We start from the raw sequence: 23,436 nt of genomic DNA on the forward strand, positions 1-23,436 counted from the left end.
TAATATTGAAATTTCACAGTTATACAGTCCACGTTTAAATTTCATAATCATCACAGTCCCAAGAGCACATAACATATGCTGTAAATACTCCGAATCAATAAATTTTAAATTATTTTGAGAAACCTGTTGTGGAAAATCGCAAAAGGTTTTTTTAAAAGTCAACACTGCAAGCATGATCGGCAAAGATGATCGGGGATTCGTTCGTAGGTTTTCGTAGAATTTGACGTTTGTTACGCGTGCCACTGGAGTGACGTTTGACTTGACGGATGCGTGATACAATAGATTGCGCATAAAAGTAAATTAAAAATTATATTCATGTTTTTCTCGTAATTAACGAATAAAAATGGCTAAAACTAAAGTAACCGGAGCCACTAGCAGGTTAAAGCAGGATTATCTGCGGCTGAAAAACGATCCAGTGCCGTATGTGACCGCAGAGCCCGTGCCGTCCAACATTCTCGAGTGGCACTATGTGGTGCGAGGGCCCGAGAAAAGTCCATATGAGGGCGGCTACTACCACGGAAAGATCATCTTTCCGCGAGAATTCCCCTTCAAGCCACCATCGATCTACATGATAACGCCAAACGGCCGCTTTAAGACAAACACACGACTCTGTTTGAGCATCACAGACTTTCATCCGGACACCTGGAACCCCGCCTGGTCTATCTCAACGATCCTTACCGGCCTGCTCAGCTTCATGCTTGAGAAAACGCCCACTTGGGGCTCCATCGAAACATCAGATTACCAGAAACGCTGCCTAGCAGCTGAATCTCTCGAAATTAATATTAAGAACAAGATGTTTTGTGAACTGTTTCCTGATTTCGTGGAGGAGATCGAGCAGCAACTGAAAGAGCGGCAGGAGGCCATGCTGCACGCGGAGACGCCGGCCGGCGACGGCGAGCCGCTCACAGAGACACAGTCTAACATGTACTATATCATGACCAATTTATTTGTACTAGTTGGCTTTATTTTTCTCGCATACATGGTCAAATATGTCCTAGTCTCTATATCCAATGACTAGGCAAGACTATCACAAAATTTTTAATGTAAATATTGTAATTTATTTTGTATATAGGCACTTATTCCATTGGAAGCATTATGATGAATTTGTTCCGGTTTCACTTGTGGTTTGTGCAACATGCCAGTATAAAATTGCAAGTTAATGCACATTGTGTGCTTTGTATTATGTTCATATTTAATCATCTAGTAAAATGTTATACTTCTAAGCTAATGTGATACATACTGTATGTTACCTATGATTGCTTGCTGTTGCTTTCATAGTGGTTTAAATAGATGCAATCATTTACTGTCAGTAAGATAATCTGTCACTCACTAGTATCGAAATTGCATTTACTGTTTATCTGATTTATTTAAAATAATTGAGAAGCATATTATTTATTGAGTGTGGGGTAGGGAGGGTCGCAATGAGGTTTTGTTATTGGAACTTTTAATAACATTTAAGGATTTAATTTTTTCTTAAAGATTGCTGTCCTACTTTTAGCAAGTTGTGAAAGCTAACGCAGTTCCTTGTGTTATGAACATGATCTTAGCATAGAATAGAAAATTTATGTTCACATTATTATATTAGCCCTATTTGGACCAGCTTTTACAGTCGACTGCATCTAGCCAGCCTTAAGCTAGAGTGAGTGCATCAGCTACTCAGTGCCAAGTGGTTATGGACAGACAGATGACAGTTCAAAATGTGTTGAACATTACATCTCTATCCCAATCTAAGGCTAGGCTAAGGTCAGTGTTGAATAGCACTAGGCATATTTACATGAATAAAAGATAGCTCTAAAAGATGTGCACTAGCTCCTAGACTTGTGTTAACTGTCTCTGAACTAGTTGATGTGAGTATTATGAGGTTCATTCAAGTACTTTTTACCGCACATGGAATCTTCCAAACAACGGCTGAACTGATAGTGTTTTTTCCAACCTCAACATTGACGGAATCAATAGTACTGATGGAGCTATGCTGTAAAGACGACTGTAAAAGACTGTGAAAACTGTAAAGTCAAATGCTACTATAATACTTTCTAGCCATATTCCACTTAGTGCTGGCTGCATACTGACTTATTAAGTAATACTTATTGTGATATTACATTTGACTTGCTTCAACACAATTTGCACAAAAACTATTTCACATAGAGACATCCATTAGAAATAATGGAGAATAACTAAAATATTAACTTTCAATCTTTTTGCACATTTGTTACAAGAGTACTAATGTCTGAGTGTGGCAGGTTGCACTGTGGGAGCCATTATAAAACTTTTAAACCTGCCTACAGCTGGTATTAGTGTAGTAAATTGTACTTACACACCTACTTACTTGTAACTATATAAAAGTGGCGCAAATCGAATGTTATTCCATTTATATTTCTACATATTCGCGTCATTTATTTTAAAATTGTGCTACTTAATTAGAAGCAATATCTTGTATCTATAGCTAGAAGACCTTGTGCAAGGTCCGCCCGGATTGCTACCTCCATCTTGCTCGCTAATCCTATCGTGAAGCAGCAGTGCTTGCACTGTTGTGTTTCGGCGTGGAGAGTAAGACAGCCGGTGAAATTACTGACACTTGAGGTATCCCATCTTAGGCCTCTAAGTTGGCAACGCATCTGAAATACCCCTGGTGTTGCAGATGTTTATGGGCGGTGGTGATCTCTTACCATCAGGAGACCCACTTGATTGTTTGCCATCCAGTCCAATAAAAAAAAGAAAAAAAAAAGATAGTTAATTGTAAAACGACCTGTTAATAGTAGGAGAGGATGTCTTATTTTATGAAGATAATTAGACACAAACTGCCTGAAGTTGCCCAAGGATGCTATTGAGGACAACAAGACTTATTTTTGTTTAGACTTCTTATGATTTGATTTATGATGGAATGATGGATGATGGAAATGAATATTGTGTTTAGAGTTATTAGCTTGTTAACTACACATGTAACGAGTAATAATGAATCAATACAAGTAAAATGTAAAATTTTATCTTGAAAATTTATAGATAAAATTATTAAAGCATTGAGTAAAGTGTTGATATTTTTCTATTTTAATGTTGTTTTATTTGGAATGGAAAGGGATAGTTTTGAAATAAATGAAAAGAAAGAAAACTTGCAGGTCTATTTGTTTTATATTATGTACGATTTATTGATATCAGTGATGGGCGGTATTGACAATAATCGCTTGTTGATATTTAGTCACAACAGTAGGACTTAACGGAAAAAACATTGAGTAGGTATAGTGGGAATTTTTTGAGATATCTCAAACTCGTTAACAGCCCACCTTTCGAACAGTCATTTTATTCTTTTGTGCCCTCAACCGCATAATCCTCAGTTTACTTAAAATTACCGGAAATATAAAATAAAATAGTTCACGGCAATAACGACTTATATTATATGGTCATTTATATTTCATTTATAGTATAAATTACACAATTACATATAAGAATAATACATTCTTAGACTGACAGCATTCTGTATGAACAAATATCACATTTGGTAGACACAGTACTAGAAGTACTACCAAATGTACAACAAATCAAGTCTACTTGAATAGTTTTGACCATCTGGATTGGTCAACACAATTTATGAGAAGTATTAGTTAAAAACGAATAATTACGATATTAATATTTATATCATTCATATCATATATAACCACACTAATCTCTATACACATACCACATCTTGGTAATAAAAATACTCAAGTCTTACTCTAATTAATTACTCATCATAGAAAAGCATGAAACACATTAATTATTATATTCAAGACTACAGTTTTCTGGGTGATGCTGTTCCACAGCGCGAGTACATTAAAATACATTTCATAATATTAATGTCTTATTCTAAATTTATTATTTCTTATTCATTATGCCAAGCCAAAGTTGAGAACGTGGAAAAAAACATTAATAAAACCTTAATATAAATTACTGTACGAATTTAATTAATAAGTCACCATGGAACCTTTTCAAAGCCAACAGTCATTATGATTTTCATTGTTAATTAATGCGATGCCACTATTATGACGTTTACTGTGAAATGGTTCCAATGGTGCCTCATGAATTTAAATAATCCTTGATCGTAGGTACAAATTTCCTTCTAACTTCCTTATAATCACGGAAAAAGTATATCGAAATGACAATAAAATGTAAGATGATTTATTTGCCTAGAAAGAAGATGTATTGACGAGATGACAAAAAATAATATATAATATTAGTGAGATTAGCGGGATTATAAGGGCAGAATTCAGCAAGCGCAGCGTAAGACATCCACCAATGTGATGGGTGGATGACCTGGTTCAAGTCGCGGGTTCACGGTGGATGCAAGCCGCTTCGAACCGAGGCAACTGGAGGTCTATGGGGGAGGCCCATGTCCAACAGTGGTCGTCCTATGGCTGATGATGATGAAGGGCAGAATTCTCTTGAAATATGTTACAAGAGTTGGCTTGGCTTGGTTGGCTTGGCTCAGCATGACTAAACTAAATAAAACCGATTTCAAATAAACAAATCGCGTGGAAATAGCAAGATGTAAAAAAAAATTCTCCTAAACTTGTAGACTCTAGAGTAGAATTTCGTGGAGAAATATTATACTTAATTAAGGAAACTTAGATAGATTTTCTAGTCCATACTTAATTTTGCGGTGCAGCTGTACCGTTTGTTCTTATTTGCGTCTTGAATGATAATCCACTTTCAGAACTGAAGTGGAGCTTTAGTGTCATGAAGATATTCGCCATGGTTTACCAGAAGGCTTACCTGAAATAAAATAATTGATTTATATCATTTAGGGGCTGTTTCACCATCCATTGATTAGCGTTAACCGACGGTTTAATGTGATGCCGTCTCCGTCTATTCAAACAAAACAAATAGAGACGGCATCACACCTAACCGCCAGTTAACACTAATCAATGGATGGTGAAACAGCCCCTTAAAGTTGTTTGTTGTTACAAATATGTATGTTTTAGATATGTATTCAAAGCTGTGACTAAAGAGCTGCAATTCTGACGTCTTTTACTTATATATCAAAGGAAGACCTTAATTTTTCTGTATTAACTTATTTTACTTAAGGGAGTCGATAGGTCAAGGACTTTTGGGTTATAACTGATTAGATAAACCCATTGGACTATAACAACAATTAAAATATTAGTTTTTAAAACAGCAATATTCACTAGTTGGTCCTTCCAGTCGATATTAGCCACGGAAAAAAATACTGACCTCATTCTTTATTCCCCTCTTCTTCTTCGTCATCCCAGTCACTGACTAGACTCTTAATTTTATCATCCTTCTTAGGCACGTCTTTCTCCACTGAGGCTTCATCAGCTTCTGCACTGGCACCATTCTCACCATCTTCAGTATTATCTGCTGTCTCTAAAGTCCCTTCTGCGTTTTCATTTCCATTCCCTTCCTGTGAATCATTTTCGTCCCAGTCATTAAGTAATGATGAAATTTTTTCTGGGCACGGAGGGACTGCATCGTCTGGCGAGTTTTCATGTAATTCTTGTGCAGTATTCATTTCTTCTTGTATGGGACTGCCACATTCTTCTATTGCTTCAATGGCAACTATTTGAGTCATTTGCTTTTCCATTTCCTGTTGGATGTTTTCTATAGATTCTTCCAACTCAACAGAGTTGTTTTCAGCATTTTCTACATCACTGGGTTTTTCAATATTATCAATTAATATGTTTTCTCTTTCATGTGCTATTTCATCATCATCTTCAGACCACTCTGATGTCAAATTTTGAATTTGTTCTTTAGAGGGCGCAAAGGAATGAGCATTGTCTTCAACCGGTTCTTGCACACGCATTTCCTCTTCAGGCTGTGTAAATTTTTGGTTCTGTAAATCTTCTGTCTCAGACGCAGTTACATTCTTAGTAGTTTCTTCTTCAACTTCTGGCTCCTCTAATATTTCATCATATTTTTCTTCACCTTCAGCAGAAACTTGTTCTTGAGTTTGCATTTGCACAGTAGCATCATTATTTTCTGCTTGCAGAGTTATTGCGGCTGGTTCTTCACTTTCCATGGTGATTGTATCCATGTCTTCAATACTTTGCACAGGTACAGAAGTTTGTTGTTCTTCGATGGGCATTGTCGGCGCATCTCTAACTTCTTCTACTGTGTTTTCTACAGCTGGAATATCAACATGATCATTATGCTGTATTAATGTTTCTTCCATGTGTTCTATTTGTGGTTCCTGAGGAATGTCATCTTTCTGCACCACAGGTAACATGTGTACTTCAGGGAGCTCTTCCAACTTATCTTGAATTTCATTTTCTGTTGGGGCCATAACAACTTCTTCAACATTAGTCAGCACTTGAAGGTCTGACTCCTGAGGCACTTGTATCTGTTGACTGTCAATATTATGACCAATATTGTCATGCCAATTACCATGGTCCATTATCTGAGTGTTTACAATAGCAGCAGAAGTTGTCACAGCGTTATAGTTTCGCGTGAGAACAGCGGAGGTGGAAACAAACTGTGCACCACCAAGAGCTTGGGATGTTATCAATTGGTATGGTTTAGTCTGATCACCTACAGGGTGACTGTAAACAACAACAATGTTAGAGTTATCAGCTGAAACTGCCTCAGAAACATTCAATGGGTAATCATCTTGAATGATCATCATCTCATTAGACTGTGTGTTGTCTAGATCGATTGTTGTGCCATCTAGGGTTGATTCATGAGGACCAGCCAATACGGTTAGCCTTTTATTTGTGTCAGAGTCATCAAATATTATTGAATGATTGGAAGACATCAAAGCTTTATACTCATCTTCATTTGAAACAACGATTTGAATAGGTTGGTTCATAACTGGTTTCTTATTTAATTTTATGTCAGGCTCACTGATGTCTTGATGGTGTATATTGGAAAACTCTAATGTTGAATCTGCTGTCAAAGTATTTAGTGTTTGATCAACATCTGGATGCATCATGTCTGACAAAATGTATTGATCATTTTCCAATATCTTCGAATTTTTAGGTATAAGTTGATTATCCCTCATAATATATTCAGTATCACCAATCATTATAATTTCATCTTGACCTGAGTTAGATAGTTCCATGCTTTCATCTTTCAAGTACTGATTATGTATTGGTTGTGGGTTAGGCTTCTTCTGAGGAGGCTGTGCAGGTGATGTTGTTGGTATTGGAGCAGAAAATCCAGAATTTAGAATTTTCTGTCTGGGCGTAGAAGTTACTACTCGGTGCCTCCTTGGTTTCTCCGTGACAACAGGTTTATGAGGGTTTATATACGGCACTTCTTCATCGGATTCTTGATCATAGGAAACAGGTATTTCAAATTTGTAGGGCTTACGATCTACCCTTCGAATTGGTTCCTCCTCTTGTCTCTCTTCATCAGAGTCATCAATGATGCAGTCAGTTTTTGCTTCAAGCTTGTGATTAGTCTTGAGGTGAGCATAAAGGTTGCTTTCACGTAAAAATACCTTAAGGCAGTAGACACATTGGAGATTTGTTTTCTTCTCAGCACTGTATTTGTGGCCAGTGTTTTGTATATGCATTAACAACATTGATGAAGAGTTGAAGGCTGCAGCGCAAACATTGCAACGGAAGTTCTTAGTTTCAGCATGTGAGATCTTGTGTTTGACAAGGAATCCTTCATTCAGTGCTACATAATTGCACAAGTTGCATTTCGGGAAGTGATACTGAGGCGGAGGCTTCTTGCCATGTTTGGTGTACTGGTGATGCAGTAAATAGTTTCTCTTCATTGATTTAAGACCACAATATTCACACATATTCGAAACAGGCTTTTCATTATGTACTTCAACCAAGTGACGGCGGAATTTGTAGTACGAGGTAAAGTGTAAGGCTCGTCCTGGTGTACCACAGATGAGACAGATCCAGGGTCCATTGACATTGTCAGCACCCATAGCAATAAGCTTTGCAGCTTTAACAGAATCCAATACCTCAGTTTCATATGTATAATCTGGTTCAGACTTGATCTTCACCTCTTCTTTAGGCAAACTTTGCGGTGTTATTGGCCTCTTCTTGGTGGGTTTGCTGTTTGGAGTATCTAACAGTTTAAGCTTAATGTTTTTGTTGCTTTTCACTAAGTGCGGATATTTCTTTAATACCTCACTGATAATTTTTGCATGATCAAGTTTGCTTGCTTGCTTGCTATTCTTTGCTTCTATGGTGACTTTGGGACCTGTATTAGTGTCTAATATTTGGTCAAAGAGTTGGTTGGTATTTTTATGAACTGGCTCAGGGGCTAAGAGGTCTCTTCCAAACATATCTGTGTCATCCAACATAGAGTCTTCTTCATATAAATTCTCCTCCTTAGATACCTTTCTGCATTCTACTATCTCAACAGTAGACGGACCCTGAGAAAATCGTTTTGAACTTGATGGGGCGTTGTACTGTCCCCTTTTGGATGAATAGCGCTTAGTTGTTTCTGGATGCACCATTAAAGGTGCTGATGTATAAGATATATCAGTGAAAGAACTTTCATAGATATTATCAGTATCCAATTCTTCAGGCAATTCGTATCTTGTGGGCCGCGGCTCACCTTTAGCCAGTGACTTTTTGACAGGGTAATGATTTTCTACATGCATAGGAGAAGGTGCAAGGTATCCACCATTATTAGAGTTGCTAGTTGAGGCATGCCTGATGCTTTGTTTTTCTCTTACTACTTCAGACTCGAAAGCCTTTGAGAATGAGCGTTTTGAGCTACTTGTGGAAGGTACTGGGGCTTTCTGTTTGCTAGTTGCACCTTTAGCATACTGTTTAATACCACCGTAGCTGTGTATCGGAGGAGGTTTTATCACCTGTACCTGTTGCCGTTGAGCGTCGAGAAGCTTGGATAACACGGGCATATTCATTATCTCGGAAGTTTGATACAGTTTTTCCAACAACTCTACTTTGAACTCCAGTTGGCCTGTGTACATAAAATTGACGATTGGAACGACTACGTCGGCTTGCAGGTCGTCTGGCATCACTAAACAGTCCTCGTACATCTCGCATGTCCGCTCTAGCAATTCGAAGTACTCAGTGCAAGCACTGAGCACTAACCGATGGACTTTCAACTGGGCATTGTCCTGGAACTGGAGCGTCAGGTCGCAGTAGTCGGTTCGATTGAAAAAATGCTTTAACCGCTGTAGGAAATATATTCCCCAGTTATCAACTTTCACTTGCTTAAGATCGGACATTTTACCGTTCGCATTTATAACCGTGTTTTAGGTTATCGCTGTGGCATTTTGTATCCTGAAACAATATAAATAACACTTTTTACTAAAATTGTTGTCACAAACACGATGCACACCGGTAATAGTTTTGCGATCGATGACGATAGCCCTAAAAAGCATTTTGCAGTCTGAACGAGTGACGCTTTTGCACTTTCGACTCGGAAATTTTATTTTTGTCTTCATTTCATAAAGTCACTTTATCACTTGAATTTTGCGCCACACTATATTTGTTCCTTGAACTTACCAATAAGCCTAGGTTTATTAAATCTCTTGCAATCTTGAATCTAGCATCACAACTCACAAAATTACTCCAATACTCCACTAAATTCGACTGAAGTTGATAGTATACACGCAAGATGGCGGTGTTTAGTTACGTGCTTGGTCTCACTAATTGAACCGACGCTTCGATGTCGCGTTTGGGTCAATGACAGGTTTTTATAATTGCTTGAGTCAAAAATCACTTAAAAAAATATTTGCACTGTAAAAACAAATTAAAATTGCTAAAACAGTAGCTAAGATGTAAATAATTTGTAATGAAAAGCTAGTTTTCATTTAAAACTATAAATAGTCAGTGCACCGATAACAATTGCCGGTACTGTGTCGCCATCTGGGCCGAGTTTAGTTTCAACTATTGATTGCCTGCGTTCTAATTTTACTCCGATGTGAAGAGCAAGGGCTTACTAGGACAAGGTGACGCATCAAAACGGTACTCGACTGGCCAAGCTATTCTTTTGTAGCGATGTAGTTGCAGTATAAAAGATAATAGATGGCTCTGTAATTATATTGTGTTAACTATTTTATGTACAATATTTTATAATAATAATTGCAGCTTATTTATGTATCTGCTCTGTAGATGAAACTTTTTGAAGATCAATGTTACAATTTTATTTCCATGATTTTATCTGGGGGCACGGCAGTGCCCCCGCCAAGTCGAGCATTTAGCTTTCTTGGCAGAAGTTGGCAGATAGGTATTATAATGTCAGAACATGTTTGTCATGTTAATTGAGATGGTTAGATGATTTTGAGAATAGCAGAGAATAGCAATAATAGTATATCGTGACTTTTGACATATTACTCATATTAATGCTGCTTATATTTGATTTTAGGTCATTTATTTTATTTTATCTACATGCATATCATAACTTCCCTATTATATGTTCAGAAATGACTATCAAATGGCCTTTATTAAGAAACCTGGTATCTGCGGGTGCATCTTAATGTTCACATTAAAGTACAGTGCATCTTAATGTTTACATTAAAGTATCGGTAATACTTTTTTTAACAATGCATATCTGAACATATTGTAGAAAACTTATGACATGCATGTAGATAATAATTATTATTATAAATAAAACTTTAGTTTTTTATTATCTGTTTTATTTAAGCTGGTAGGTACTTCAAACCAGTTATCAGTAACACTAACTTAAAAATACAGGCCATATCTGAACATATTATAGAAAACTTATGATATGCATGTAGATAAAGTCATGTATGCGGCTATACATAATTAGGCATTAAAGTACGAGTGTGGTTTTATGAAACGAGCCGAAGGCGAGTTTCATAATTAGATCACACGAGTGTTTCACTCATTATGCACCAGCCACATAAATAACTATTATGCTATAGATATTACTTGATATGGGATGTAGAACATGATGACATACCTTTAATTTTATCATTGACATTTCAAACTGAATATTTATAAATAGTCAAAGATTTCAAACAACAAGGCTTAGACTGTACGTATTCATATACTTACCGTGTTTTTCTTGATTTCAATTAACTTCGACAGACGGCACAGTTTATTGTTAGAAACTACCTGGTACTTTTGATCAAAGAAAAAAAAATAGTTTTTTTATTTATTGAATCAGGCGTTACTGCGGAGGTCGATATCATAATGCACTAAAACAATTACTTTGCTCATCTGCTAGCTTATGACAGCTACATTTAAGCAAGAAATGTGTGGCCATGAAGTCCTCTACACTGTAAGAACATACAAATTCAAACCCAACTAGGTGATAGTACCACACTACATTGACGCTTTCGAACTCAACCAGTAGGGCTACTACGACATTTGAAAATCGAAGTTCGTGTCGTTCCGTCCCTCTGACGCTTATACTATTTAATACGAGAGCGAGAGGGACGGTCCAATACGAACTTCGAATTTCGGGCTATACTCCGTTTATGGTTTGAATTAATGGTCAAATTGTAACACACGTTTTTCGGTGTATTGAACACAAATCGACTAAATATACCTACATGTATATTTATTAGCAGTATTTATTACGTTTGTAGGTATTAATCTGTCATCTCCCAGGATAACAGGATCAAAGGAATTCGGGCACAAATTTGTGCCTCTGGGAGAGGACAGGTTAAAGGAGTTAACACAATTTTAAATATTTTCGTTGTTTCATTTAAAAACATGTGCACAAATGTTAAAATAAATGGAGTATAGTATAGGCCCTCTAAGCTGATTATTAGATTAGATAGGTATTCAAAGCAACAGACCAGGTTGTGTTCGTGGGCTAATGCTTTGAGTATAGGTAGTAAAAGTTACTATTAAAGCGTCGATGTCCATTATGGTTATTGTACATTTATATTTCTTAATACTTCAGTTAAGTTCTTCTGGAACCTATTGGCACGCAGGGTAAAATTTTGTGCCACCCGATTTCTTCATCTCTACTATCCCTACTAATAATATTATAAATGCGAAAGTAACACTTATACTGTGCTTATACTCCAGTTATTTTAACATTTGAAACTTAACGGTAAAATTTGTATATGTTTTTAAATAAAACAACTAAACTATTTAAAATTGTGTTAACTTCTGTAATAAAAACATAATAAATACCGCCAATAACTGTATATGTAGGTATTTTTAGTCCATGTGTTCGAAATACCGAGAAACGTGTGCTACATTTTGACCGTTAATTCAAACCTTAAATTAAACGGAGTATAGTATGGGCGTGACAAAACTGACTCATAAAATTTTGTATGATGGATTCATTTTTTTAAACGATCGGAATCGATTGTGCTCTTGATTCTGAGTAGGAAAAACCATATTTTGCCAAAAATTAAAAAAAAGAAAGGGTACACTTTTTTGAAAACGCTCAAACACGAAACTACAAATACTTAGCAAACAATATATTACCAGCTAGATCCCGGAAAAAATGTGCATCTATATATATATGATCTCACGAGGGTAATAAAAAGTAGTGTATCACTCGGTGGGAAAAATATCTACTTTTCTACTAATAGAATCATTCGGTCTGCTCTGGATTCCAATAGCGCCCTCGTCGTTAATATCGGGTACCACGTAGTGAGGTTTACAACGGTTAGGGAGTGGACATAGAAAGTGAGGTAACGTTTCGTAATCAGAATCACATTTTTAATGCTTGGAAAATGCCTACAGAAGGCTATCTCTAAGGTTCCATAGAGCTGAGGGGTTTAAAAGCCTCTACTGGAAGTTTTGTGCTGCCATCTATAGTTTCTGTATGTTCCTACATGCTGTTCTGCATGTGTAATTGGTTCTGTGCACGACATCAGCGCCACCTAGCGTCCGCAACTTTTTTGGCTCTGATATTAATTTATAATACAAAATTACTTTGATACCGTGATTTGGGTGGAAAAAAGGTTGTGAATTCATTTTTTGTCATTAAAATTAAATGAGGTACTTAAGTAAAATTTATTCAAAAAATGTGTTTTATTTTCGTTATGGCAAGGTTTGTTTACTTCATGTTTTATTGTACTTTTACTGTAAAACGAAAAGATAAAGCTATCTTATTGGTTTCTTTGAATAATATTAAAATTATATAATTGTTCTTATATCGCTAGTAATAAATTACATATCGTTTTCAGATAAAAATGAGTATCTTTTTGAAGACCGGTTTTGTGAGTTATCACTCAATATAAAATTTCAACCACAAACTGTTTCATAAGGAAAATTGTTGCTGGACATGTCCGAGATGTAGAGGAATTAAGAACAAAACAGGGACAGTGCTCAATAATTCAAGCTCGTATCATACATAACACAAACATCTATTACTAAAATTAGGTAGTTAAAGGCTATTGCTATATAAAAATTGCTTTGTTAATGACAGATTCATATGAGTATGACAGATAACAGGGCCTAGATTATTTATTCTTTTGGCCACTATGAACGCTGCGATAGATTTCATTACCCCCACCTAGTACTTCGTACCCTCCCAATTTCTGGCATTGGCACAACTTTCTTCGTAACTGTCAAATTTTTAGCGTACGTAGCGTGTAATCTCTGTTACGCCATCTCTTGCCGAGTAGCTGAATTACCAAACCCCACCTGCATTCTTTGACTCTTCCGTCAAAGTAAATTCTTGGAAATAAGTTATAACGCTATCTTTTGTCAAGTAGCATAATAATTATCTCAATAATAATGAGGCTGTCTTGAGAGGCGATGTATCGCCAGATGGCGTTAGTATCGTGAGGTCCGTTTGACGTTATGGTTGCGTGCTCATTTATTTGAAACACGATAGTAGCGCTAGTTATACGTAGATTATTTTTAAGATATAAAAAAAGACATTTATTGCCACATAATACAATGGACATAACAAAAGACAAAAATAAAAACAACAGACACGTTACAAATATGTGGCAATAGGCTCAAGCTCAGCATATGATATGTAGTTTAGTTATAACCTGTGGTGTTTACTTCAATTGTAGTATCTTTTTTCTAGCTACATCTCCAAAGCGAACAAATCTCGTATACCTACACACTATGTAATTACCCCAGTCACCTAACATCTTCGCTCTAAGTAAAATCAACATTAATTCAAATAAGCATTTTTTTTTTCATTTAAAATTATGTCAGGTAATTTGCAAATATATTCTTCAATAATCCACCAAAATTTATCACCGCGACAGTAAAATTTTATAAAAAATAATCTTTAATAATTCTGTAAAAATTAGGCGAAATTGCTAGCCTATTTACTTCATAATTTACTAGTTTTATTTATGTTCTTTGTAACACATGAAAAATCCATTTTTTATAAAGGAACTTAAAAAAGGCTTCATATTTTCAAAAGTAAAAATTAAATATTAATTACATAAAAAGTAAGTATAGTTAAGGTTTAGGTATGTCTTTTTAAAGTGCTCTGAGACTTTTTGTACTTATTTTTGCTGCTAATGTTAGGTACATCGGTTTAACAAAATACGTAATTTCCAATCATATTAATAGTTATATAATTATTTAAAATCCAATTTCTTGATAGTATGTGACTTAAAAAATCTCATTTTATTTTTTCCTAATAGAAATTAGACGTATTACGAAATAATCACGTGTTTTTTTTCTAATTTCCTGTTAGATATATTGGTGGATTCAGCTTACGTGTCTAAAAACTGAATTATTCAAACATAATAAAAAAAAAAACAAAAATCACCTATTTTAGGGTAAGTACAATTTTTTTTACCATCTTCCAGAACCAAATTTTGGTGGATTGGAAAATATATTTTCTTTAGTTCTTAAAATTACACATAAAAGCCGTATACCAAAAATTAGCCTTACATCGAATTATTTCCAAATACTTAAACTGTAGAATGACCAGGCTAAATTGTTTTCTCGGAAACTGCTCTGATGATTTAGATCAGGGTTTCTTAAACCTTTTGCAGTCACGGACCACTTTCACAATTTAAACAATTCCAAAGACCCCTGTCAAAAAATATTTTTGGAAATTTCCTAATAAATATGTTTACAAACTGACCTCTTGCTGATACACAGGCTGCGGACCCCTAAGGGGTCTATGGACCCTACTTTAATCGGGAATTCTCATGTAGGCTGGTAAAATATAACATTTAAACGCAAAACGTGACGTAATGCTGCATTTTCGGGTATTTTATGTGGAATCCTAAAGACCACCCTTGAAACTTCATTTTGCAATAAAAAAAATCTGTTTTTATCTACCAATACGCAGTGCTTAAAAAAATTCTGCCAAAAAATGTCATCATCCATCCCAGCTTATATACGTCCCACTGCTGGGCACAGGCCTCCTCTCAGAACAAGAGGGCTTGGGCCATAGTTCCCACGCGTGCCCAGTGCGGATTGGGAACTTCACACGCACCATTGAATTGCTTCGCAGGTTTGTGCAGGTTTCCTCACGATGTTTTCCTTTACCGCAAAGCTCATGGTAAATTTCAAATGTAATTCCGCACACGAATTTCAAAAAAACTCAGAGGTGCGAGCCGGGGATTGAACCCACGACCCTCTGCTTGAGAGGCGATAGGTTAAACCACTAGGCCACCACGGCTAAAAAATGTAACCGACGGCAAAATACTATTTTTTTATTATTATCTATCCTGGATTGATGTCCCATTGCTGGGCAAAGACCTCCCCCATGTTCCTCCCAATCCAAAGCAGCCTGAGGCCAGTCGTCGAGAAATACACCCGGGTCGTCAGGTCATCTCCGTTTGGGCCTACCCCGCCGTCGCCATCTGTCCTGTGGCACCCACTCAGTAGCATTTTTAGCCCACTGCAATGGATGCATTCCGCTGACGTGGCCGGCCCAGTCCCACTTCAAAGTCAAAGTCAAGTCAGCCTTCGCATCTTCTAAAGAGATGTCTGGCGGACCCTAAACTAGGGTGAGCCTGCATCTTGGGTCCTGGAGTGCATTTCGATTCATGAGTAATGTATGTGTATGTTCACCGATTGCTCAGTAAATTGTTGACCGATTTTCAAAATTTATTTGAAAGAGTAATCTTCTGAGGTGGTTCCATTGTCACCAAGTCAAGATCTGATGGTGGAATCCTAGAGAAATCGAGGGCAACCCTCAAAGGGTTTCAGGTGGTAGCAGACGAGTTCTCGAATGGAGACCACGGACGGGAAAACGTAGTGTAGGGCGTGCTGAGGCACGGTGGACGGACGTCCTTAACAGGGTCGCTGGCGGCGGATGGATCCGAGGGGCTGAAGACAGTGTTGTGGCGCGCCATGGAAGAGGCCTATGGCCAGCAGTGGACTGCTGTAGACTGATAATGATGTACTTTCCAAATTATTTTTACGATTAAAGTAAACAAAAGCAAGCACCTCAATAAAAAAAAAACCGGCCAAGAGCGTGTCGGACACGCCCGAAATTGGGTTCCGTAGCCAATATTTTTCTAAGGATTTCGTATTTTGTACGGAATATTCCAAGTTTAGGTATATTTTATTTCTTAGGCTGCTATTTACTCTTAAACTACTAATAATTCTCAAGCAAACTTAACCGTTATAGTTTTCCTTGTAAGTTTGATATACTTACTACCATCCTGTCGGCATACTTTACATATATACGAGTATTCGTACAAAATTACAGCTTTCTAGCATTGACATATAGCCCCTGAGCAAAGCCGCGGACGGACAGACAGACGCAGACATGGCGAAACTATAGGGTTCCGTTTTTGCCATTTTGGCTACGGAACCCTAAAAAGAAACTGATTTTCGCGACAAGACTTTTATTCTTCTACGGAGAAGCCGGAAGTAAGGAAGAAGAGGTAGTAAGGTGCACAGGATTTAAGTTGTCTTGAAATTGTATGTAGGTAGGACAACTACTGTCCTACCTACATACAATCTGCGCAAGCACTATCTTGCCCATTCCTTGACCATTCGAAGAAAGAAGTGAGCAGCTGATTTGCCGCCCAAGCCCCGCCCAGCTGCGGCCCCGCCCACCGCGGCTGGGCGGAGCGGCAGTCGGGTCGCGACCGTGGTATAGTGAGCACGTGTGAAGAACTGTTCTAAGGTAGGTGGTATCTCGTACGATCGAAGACTTTTGAAAATAGAATGTGAATTTTATATGTAAGAACATCGAGTTATAAAGACTTACATAAAATATCATAAATTCGATAGTGACTAGGGTAGTGATTTTTTAAAGGGCTTCGTTTTTTTTTGTGTTTGATTGTGTTTTCTAATTTTTCTTAAGAAGGTTCTTACAAAAATACAGTTAAAACGAAAAGGGATTAAATGGACTTATGTTGGAGTCCAATTTGACAAATAAAAATATTTAACTTAGGTACTTTTGCTAAATCTATAAATATAAACACTTCGGCTACGGACTTTAAAAAAGCGTCATAAATTAAAACCTTTTAAATAGTTTTGCCACGTACGTATATTATTTTAATTCTTGATTTTTTTAAGCAATAAGTGTTAGGGCACTGTGTCTTGAAGAAAGTAATTTCATTGGACCTGTTGAATGTTCCCGGACTAAACACACATCCAAAATAACGCGTTATATTATACTTAAAACTTTTTAATATTCCGATTTTTGCTATCTAACTGTGCGCTGTATCTTAGAGCTGTAGTTTTAGTAATACTTTCGATTGATATTTAACACGGATGTCAAAAAGCCCAGTAAACAAAACACCTGCGACAAATTTAATATACTATAAGTATACTTATGTATCTGACTCAATCCCGTATGAATATCGATATACTTAAAAGTAATCTATAAGCTATTCTAGATGTCAAGCTCTCTACATACCTACCAAATTTCATCCAAATTCTTCTAAAAACGTGAAGGTGTAACAAAATAAACAAAAAATTTCGAAGGAATTTTCAAAAATTACATCTTGGTCTTCATTGGCGTTGCATTAAAAACGACCGCGCCAAATTGTAATTTCGAGAGTTTATCCCGATCGCCTTGAAATATCGGGACAAAAAGTGTCTGCGTAGGTACGTATATGTATATGTTATTGTTATTTCAAACGTCGTGTTAGTTACACGATTTATAACTCAAGAACGGTTGGACCAATTTGTATGATTTTTGTGTTTTTGGATTTGTTTTAAAAACAATGGAAAATTGACGAAAAATAAAATGAAAGAAAAAACATTTTCCCATACAAAATGTTCATGGGTTTCGTAACTGTCTGTTATAGTACTTAATAATGTAATCCCCACACACTTACAATAAGTTACTTATTTTATATTTGCTTAGAAAAATATTCAAATAGGTATAATAATTAATATTATGGCAAAACAACGTTGGTTGATGGTTTGAAAACGCAACTGGACCCGCTGCATGGCGCTGTTGTTGGTATGTTATCATAATTTTATTGTAGTGTTTTTTCGGGCAGGACAACGTCTGCCGGGTCCGCTAGTTAATAATAAAAAACATCTTTAAAAACTTTTAAATTAAATCTGAATCCGTCCAGCCGTTTTAGCCTGAAGGAGTATCAACATACTCACAAACATTCGTGAGTATTTGTAATGCGCATTTATCATAATTACTAGGTTGCCAGTATCAGCCAACACAAGGAACCGTTAATTTTTAAAAGGCTCCTATAGTACCCACTTTTATAAATCCCGGTAAGGATGGAGACAGTAACGACTCTAAAAGAGTTGAGTAGATAATAGTATAGAGTTATAGAGCGCTGTGGTTGCTCGCTCAAAGCGCCGTGAAAAAGGGAGGGAAATGCACAATTAAATTATTAAGCGGCAGCTGCGGAAGCTTGAAACGCAGACGAGAATTTAACGTCGCTTTCTGAGTCAGGTGTGAAGATGTGGTGAATCGGATTAAAAGAAGGTATTCATTTAAAGAGGAATTAAGTAGAGTTTTAATTCCATTGTTCTGGCTAATCTTGTCGGTAAGCAGAAATGTAGTAACTATATGTTCTGATAAAACATGGAAGGTATGTTTTAAAGGCGGGGAATGTAGAAGATTGGGTCTGCTTCATTATTTAAGTATTTTCATTAAATAAGGTGAGCATAGTAGTGACGACGTGGGGTGGGGTTTAGTTGTCTACGGATACAGTAACTTGCAGTTAAATAACATGTACATTCACCAGCACCAATATCTGAGACAACAAGCGTGTATAAATATCTGATGCGACTCTATTTCTAGGGCCGGAAGGACGTGTCAGATATTTTTGCACGCTCCGCTGTGGCAGATATTAATGCTGGTGACTGTACACTCGAAAAAACTGAATTGTGACCCACTGTGGAACCTTTACGTAGAAAAAGTCATAGTGACATCGCATTGCTTGACAAGGGAATTCATTATAACACTTTCTACGGTGGGTAAGGATACAAATGGTTCGACTGTACTTTCTCTGTAAGCCGTGGTGTCACTCAAGTTTCACTGTGAGTGATACTTTTAGATTTATTCCACAATGAGTGATTCTCACGGTAGTTTCGTATTCAAAGTATCACTAAAGCATTGCCATTTTCAAAATTTGTTTTCTAAAGCATTTCCTCCTATAATAACTTCATTGCGCAAAAAATTAAAAGTTAATTCGACAACATCACTGCTCAGCAATTCAATTTGCTGTTTGAAAAGAGCCTTTATCACTTCATATTTTGTGTCCGTCACCGACGGCTCTGCATCTCATAAATTTAAAATTTCCTCGCTGCAGGACTTTTCTTTTGTTTCAGTTTTTTTCGTTCATTTTCTTTGCTAGCTTGTTCATTTGCTCGTGCTCGTGCTTCACTTTTAAGCACCTTTTAAGAGCAAAAAAGTGGATGTCCATAATAATATGTTTAAAGTCTTTTGTCTATGATATATTTCTATAAAACTCGAAAAAGATAACCCTGCTTAAGCCGATGGCCTAATGAAAGTCATATCATTTAGATATTAAATCATCTGGATAGGTACCGTTTTTGTGTAAATTCCAGATGAAAGCTTTGTCTCCGGCTTGTTATGCTACCGCCTTTACCAGCGCGTGAACAATTAGATTAGGCATTAGAATTGATATCCTGGAATTTGACTAAACCGAACCGTTGTACTAAATAACACACACTGTACTAATTCATATTAAATGAAATATGATATGATTCCATAGTAATTCCCAAAAAATATAACGCGGACATCATTTACATGCCTCCAGCTAGGCTAGTGGTTAAGATTTCAGGATTTTAGGTAAGTAGGTATTAATTCTGATCATGTGGCAATATCGACATCTAAAGTAGCCTATCTATGTGACAATTTTCTGGACCTGCATATTAAATTTCATAAAAATCTGTTCAGCCATTTTAGCGTGAAAGAGATACACACATATATACCACAACTCATAAGGTAAACATTCGAGTGCTCGTCACACTAATACCCAACAGATGACACCCTCCTGTCACCTCTATTGCTAATGAGGGTTTTCACAGAAGCGAAATATCGCTAGATCTCTAATTTCAGTAAACTACGGAGAAATTGGAACACTTTCCTTAATTTCTATGAAACAGAAGTACATAGATCGAACAATTTTTTGATATTTTATAGATTTTGAGTGTTGAAAGGTAATGTAATCTTAAACATTGCTAAATATTCATGCATTTTTGTGTATGACCAAAATTAGGATGTGGATTGACATCATCCCATGGCCTTATTAGAGTTTAACTGTGCGGGAGCTATTCTTCCCATGGCCCGGTAAATTGTCTTGTCGTGTCATAAAAACTCGCGTAAGTAATAAAACTGTTTTTGTGTTCAACCTAGAGCGAATTCATGTACCTAGCTGTAAAATATCCTTTTAAAGACTTTCCCTGAAGAATAAGATGTGGGAGGAATATATCCCTTCGCCTGATCAAGAATATAATAAGACAAAATCGAGTATGACAGTTAATTAACAGGCGATGGGATAACCGTAACCCACATTTTTATTTCTGGTTTAAAGGAACATCTCCGACTTTCGTAAATACATTTTTTACAAGGCGTTAAATACGGTTGTAACAGTATATAAAGTACGTATGAAGACACGCTAGTTCTAAGGGGCCTGGTAAAGGGTTAAATAACTCATTGAGCCAATCGCAAGCAAACGTCAAACGGACCTCACGACACTAACGCCATCTAGCGATATTTCGCCTCTGTGAAAACCCTCATTACATAAAATTAAAGAAGGTAACTATTAAGACAATAACGAGCACTCGTACGTGTACCTACTTTATTAAGTACTATTACATTACTTACTTACAATTTTAGTAAGTTATCTTTATAAAAAAGGAAATGCGAATTACAGTGCTGTTTCATTAACACGACACGGTAGAAAATTTCACTCATCAAAGTCAGACAGTCCCTTCAAATTTCAACATTATTTCTACAACAATGACGAAAATTAGGCAGCGTTATGCAAATTAAACCAAAATGCTAATTTCCGTGCGAAACTTTTTAATCTCACGTGACAGACTTGTCAGTGGTGGCGGATGATTGAGGGGCTCATTTGTGTTTTTATTACTTTTTAATTTTTCCCATTTTCTAGAGTGGCTGGCCGGAAAGTCCCGTCGGGCTTTTGAAGTGTTGGCTCTTAAAATAGGGTTCCTTATTATATGTTTTTGAAGTAATGCAATTAGACTAGATTCCTAAAAATATAATTAGTCAAATAAAAAAACGGTCGGTTAAATAAATAGTTATTTGTGCAACAAGAGAGCAAAGTTGTTTTTTGTTGCGAGTGTTGATTTTCAATCCCGAGTAAGCGAAGGATTCTATAATTGAATCACGAGCGTTAGCGAGTGATTCTAGGTTAGAATCCTGAGATCAGCAAGGGATTGAAATACACGAGATGCAAAAAAACTTTGGTCTCGTGTGACACATACAATTTTTCACCTCAGCAGCGAGAACATAATTTAAATGTAACATAAGAATAAAACCACATATACCTGTTTACAAAATAAAACACATTTTTTTAAAATAGAATCCGATTATTATCAAATATATTAATTACATTTAAAACCATAAAAAGAGTCCAGTAGCTACAATACAAATCGCATACTCATAACATGCAATCTTAACTTCTTGTACTAATGTCACACTTATTTTTTAATACTGCAAAAGCCTCATCTCGGGGTAATTGAAAAGGTTGAACAATTAAACCTTTAAATATGATTTTTATTAAGATTTCTATTACATAAACATAAATAGATTTGTTAAAAAATCATTCAATTTAACAAATAATAATTATACTGTAGAGGCAGTATACGGAATTCTTTTATAAAAAAAAAAACAAGAGAAGCGGCTTTCGTGCAACGAGGTTGCATACTTTATTAAAAGATCAGGAAAATTTACATTTTGGAAATATTTCGATATATTTTTTTTAATACCAAAAATTTAATTTAAGTTTGTAATCGACAAATTTAAATCCTATCTCTTGCTTTTTTCGAGTTGAAGTGAAATGACAGATCAAAGTAAAGTTCAAATATTTGGAATTCAGTGAGTAGACCCAACACTGTACTCAGCATTTAAAAAAATAATTAAAAAGTTACTTTGTCTCACGGAGTGAGCAAAATGCGATTTTGCTCACTGATTTCTCATAGCAAAACCTGCCTGTTTGAGGTGCTGAGGTGAAAAAAATATATATCGTTTTCAGGGTCCGTAGTCCACTAGAAACCCTTATACTCGTAGTTTCGCCATGTCTGTCTGTCTGTCCGTGGCTGAGTTTAGAGACGTTAGTCCTAGAAAGCTGTAATTTGGCATGAATATATCTACATATCAGTCACACCGACAAAGTGGTAGAATAAAAAACGAAAAAACTTTTTTTAGTGTACCTCCCATAGGCGTAGAGGGGGTTATTTTTTTTTCTCTACTAACCCTATACTGGGGTATCGTTGGATACGTATTTTAAAGCCATTAGGGAGTTTCTAAGACGATTTTTATATTCAGTGATCTGTTTGCGAAATATTCAACTTGAAAGTGCAAATTTTCATGAAAATCGAGCGTCCCCGCCCCCTCCCTTTAAAATCTAAACTGTTGGGTGGAAAAGTTTTAAAAATTTGACGCGCTTCATTTTTGTCATTTTTTGTTAGATTGACAAAAGAAAATGTACTGTTGGATATAGGCCATTCCCGTAGACCTCCAGTTGTTTCAGTTGGAAGCGTGAGCCCAATCTTTATTGGTCGAACCTACACTGCGCTCGCCGATCCACGGCCTCCGTTCGAGAACTTCTCAGCCCCAACGACCATCTGTTCTCCGTGGTATATGGCCTGCCCATTGCCACTTCAAAGCTAATCCACTTGGCCATGTCGGTAACCCTCGTTCTTCTACGTATCTCCTCATTTTTGGTTTGATCCAGTCGTCTTTATTTAAATACGTTGCGTGTAGAGGGTATAGTTGTTCAGTGTGCAGATATTACAACCACGCCACGCACACTTATGTACATACACGCGAAGTTTGAATGATTACAAAATAATTCCCATCGTCATAATGTTTCGTAACCAAATTGAATTATGTTTCAACACTATCTGAATGAATGAAGCGGATGAAGCTAGCATAGATAAAGTTACGGGTGATTGACAGGAGGGCTGCACCATGCACCCTTGTGCACTCATTATTGCGTGTGCG

At 36.5% G+C, this 23,436-nt stretch overlaps 3 protein-coding genes across 3 annotated transcripts in view; 2 read left to right on the forward strand and 1 right to left on the reverse strand.

Annotated features, from left to right (window-relative positions):
- The first annotated feature begins 215 nt into the window (after positions 1 to 215).
- Positions 216 to 3,043, forward strand: LOC141439488 (ubiquitin-conjugating enzyme E2 J2-like). The gene has a single exon (XM_074103765.1). It carries the CDS (start codon positions 344 to 346, stop codon positions 1,016 to 1,018), a length of 675 nt encoding a protein of 224 aa, XP_073959866.1. The 5' UTR covers positions 216 to 343; the 3' UTR covers positions 1,019 to 3,043.
- Positions 3,044 to 3,114: 71 nt separating this feature from the next.
- Cp190 (centrosome-associated zinc finger protein CP190) lies at positions 3,115 to 9,576 on the reverse strand. Its single transcript, XM_074103764.1, has 3 exons — positions 9,429 to 9,576; positions 5,203 to 9,203; positions 3,115 to 4,743 (listed from the first exon to the last, which is right to left on the reverse strand). The coding sequence occupies exon 2, from the start codon at positions 9,146 to 9,148 to the stop codon at positions 5,204 to 5,206; it is 3,945 nt and encodes a 1,314-aa protein (XP_073959865.1). The 5' UTR covers positions 9,149 to 9,203; positions 9,429 to 9,576; the 3' UTR covers positions 3,115 to 4,743; position 5,203.
- A 7,256-nt stretch (positions 9,577 to 16,832) lies between these two features.
- Positions 16,833 to 23,436, forward strand: part of LOC141439562 (uncharacterized) — a 58,041-nt gene continuing 51,437 nt past the window's right edge. The window contains exon 1 of the mRNA XM_074103851.1: positions 16,833 to 16,923. The gene's annotated coding sequence lies outside the window, so the exon portion shown is untranslated. The remainder of the gene's footprint in view (positions 16,924 to 23,436) is intronic.

This window comes from Choristoneura fumiferana, chromosome 21, assembly GCF_025370935.1.
Source record: "Choristoneura fumiferana chromosome 21, NRCan_CFum_1, whole genome shotgun sequence".
Taxonomy (NCBI): Eukaryota; Metazoa; Arthropoda; class Insecta; order Lepidoptera; family Tortricidae; genus Choristoneura; species Choristoneura fumiferana.

What these genes read in the sequence shown, in the direction of transcription:
- LOC141439488 (XM_074103765.1), top strand. Translation starts at nt 344, where the DNA reads ATGGCTAAAACTAAAGTAACCGGAGCCACTAGCAGGTTAAAGCAGGAT.
- Cp190 (XM_074103764.1), bottom strand. Translation starts at nt 9,148, where the DNA reads ATGTCCGATCTTAAGCAAGTGAAAGTTGATAACTGGGGAATATATTTC.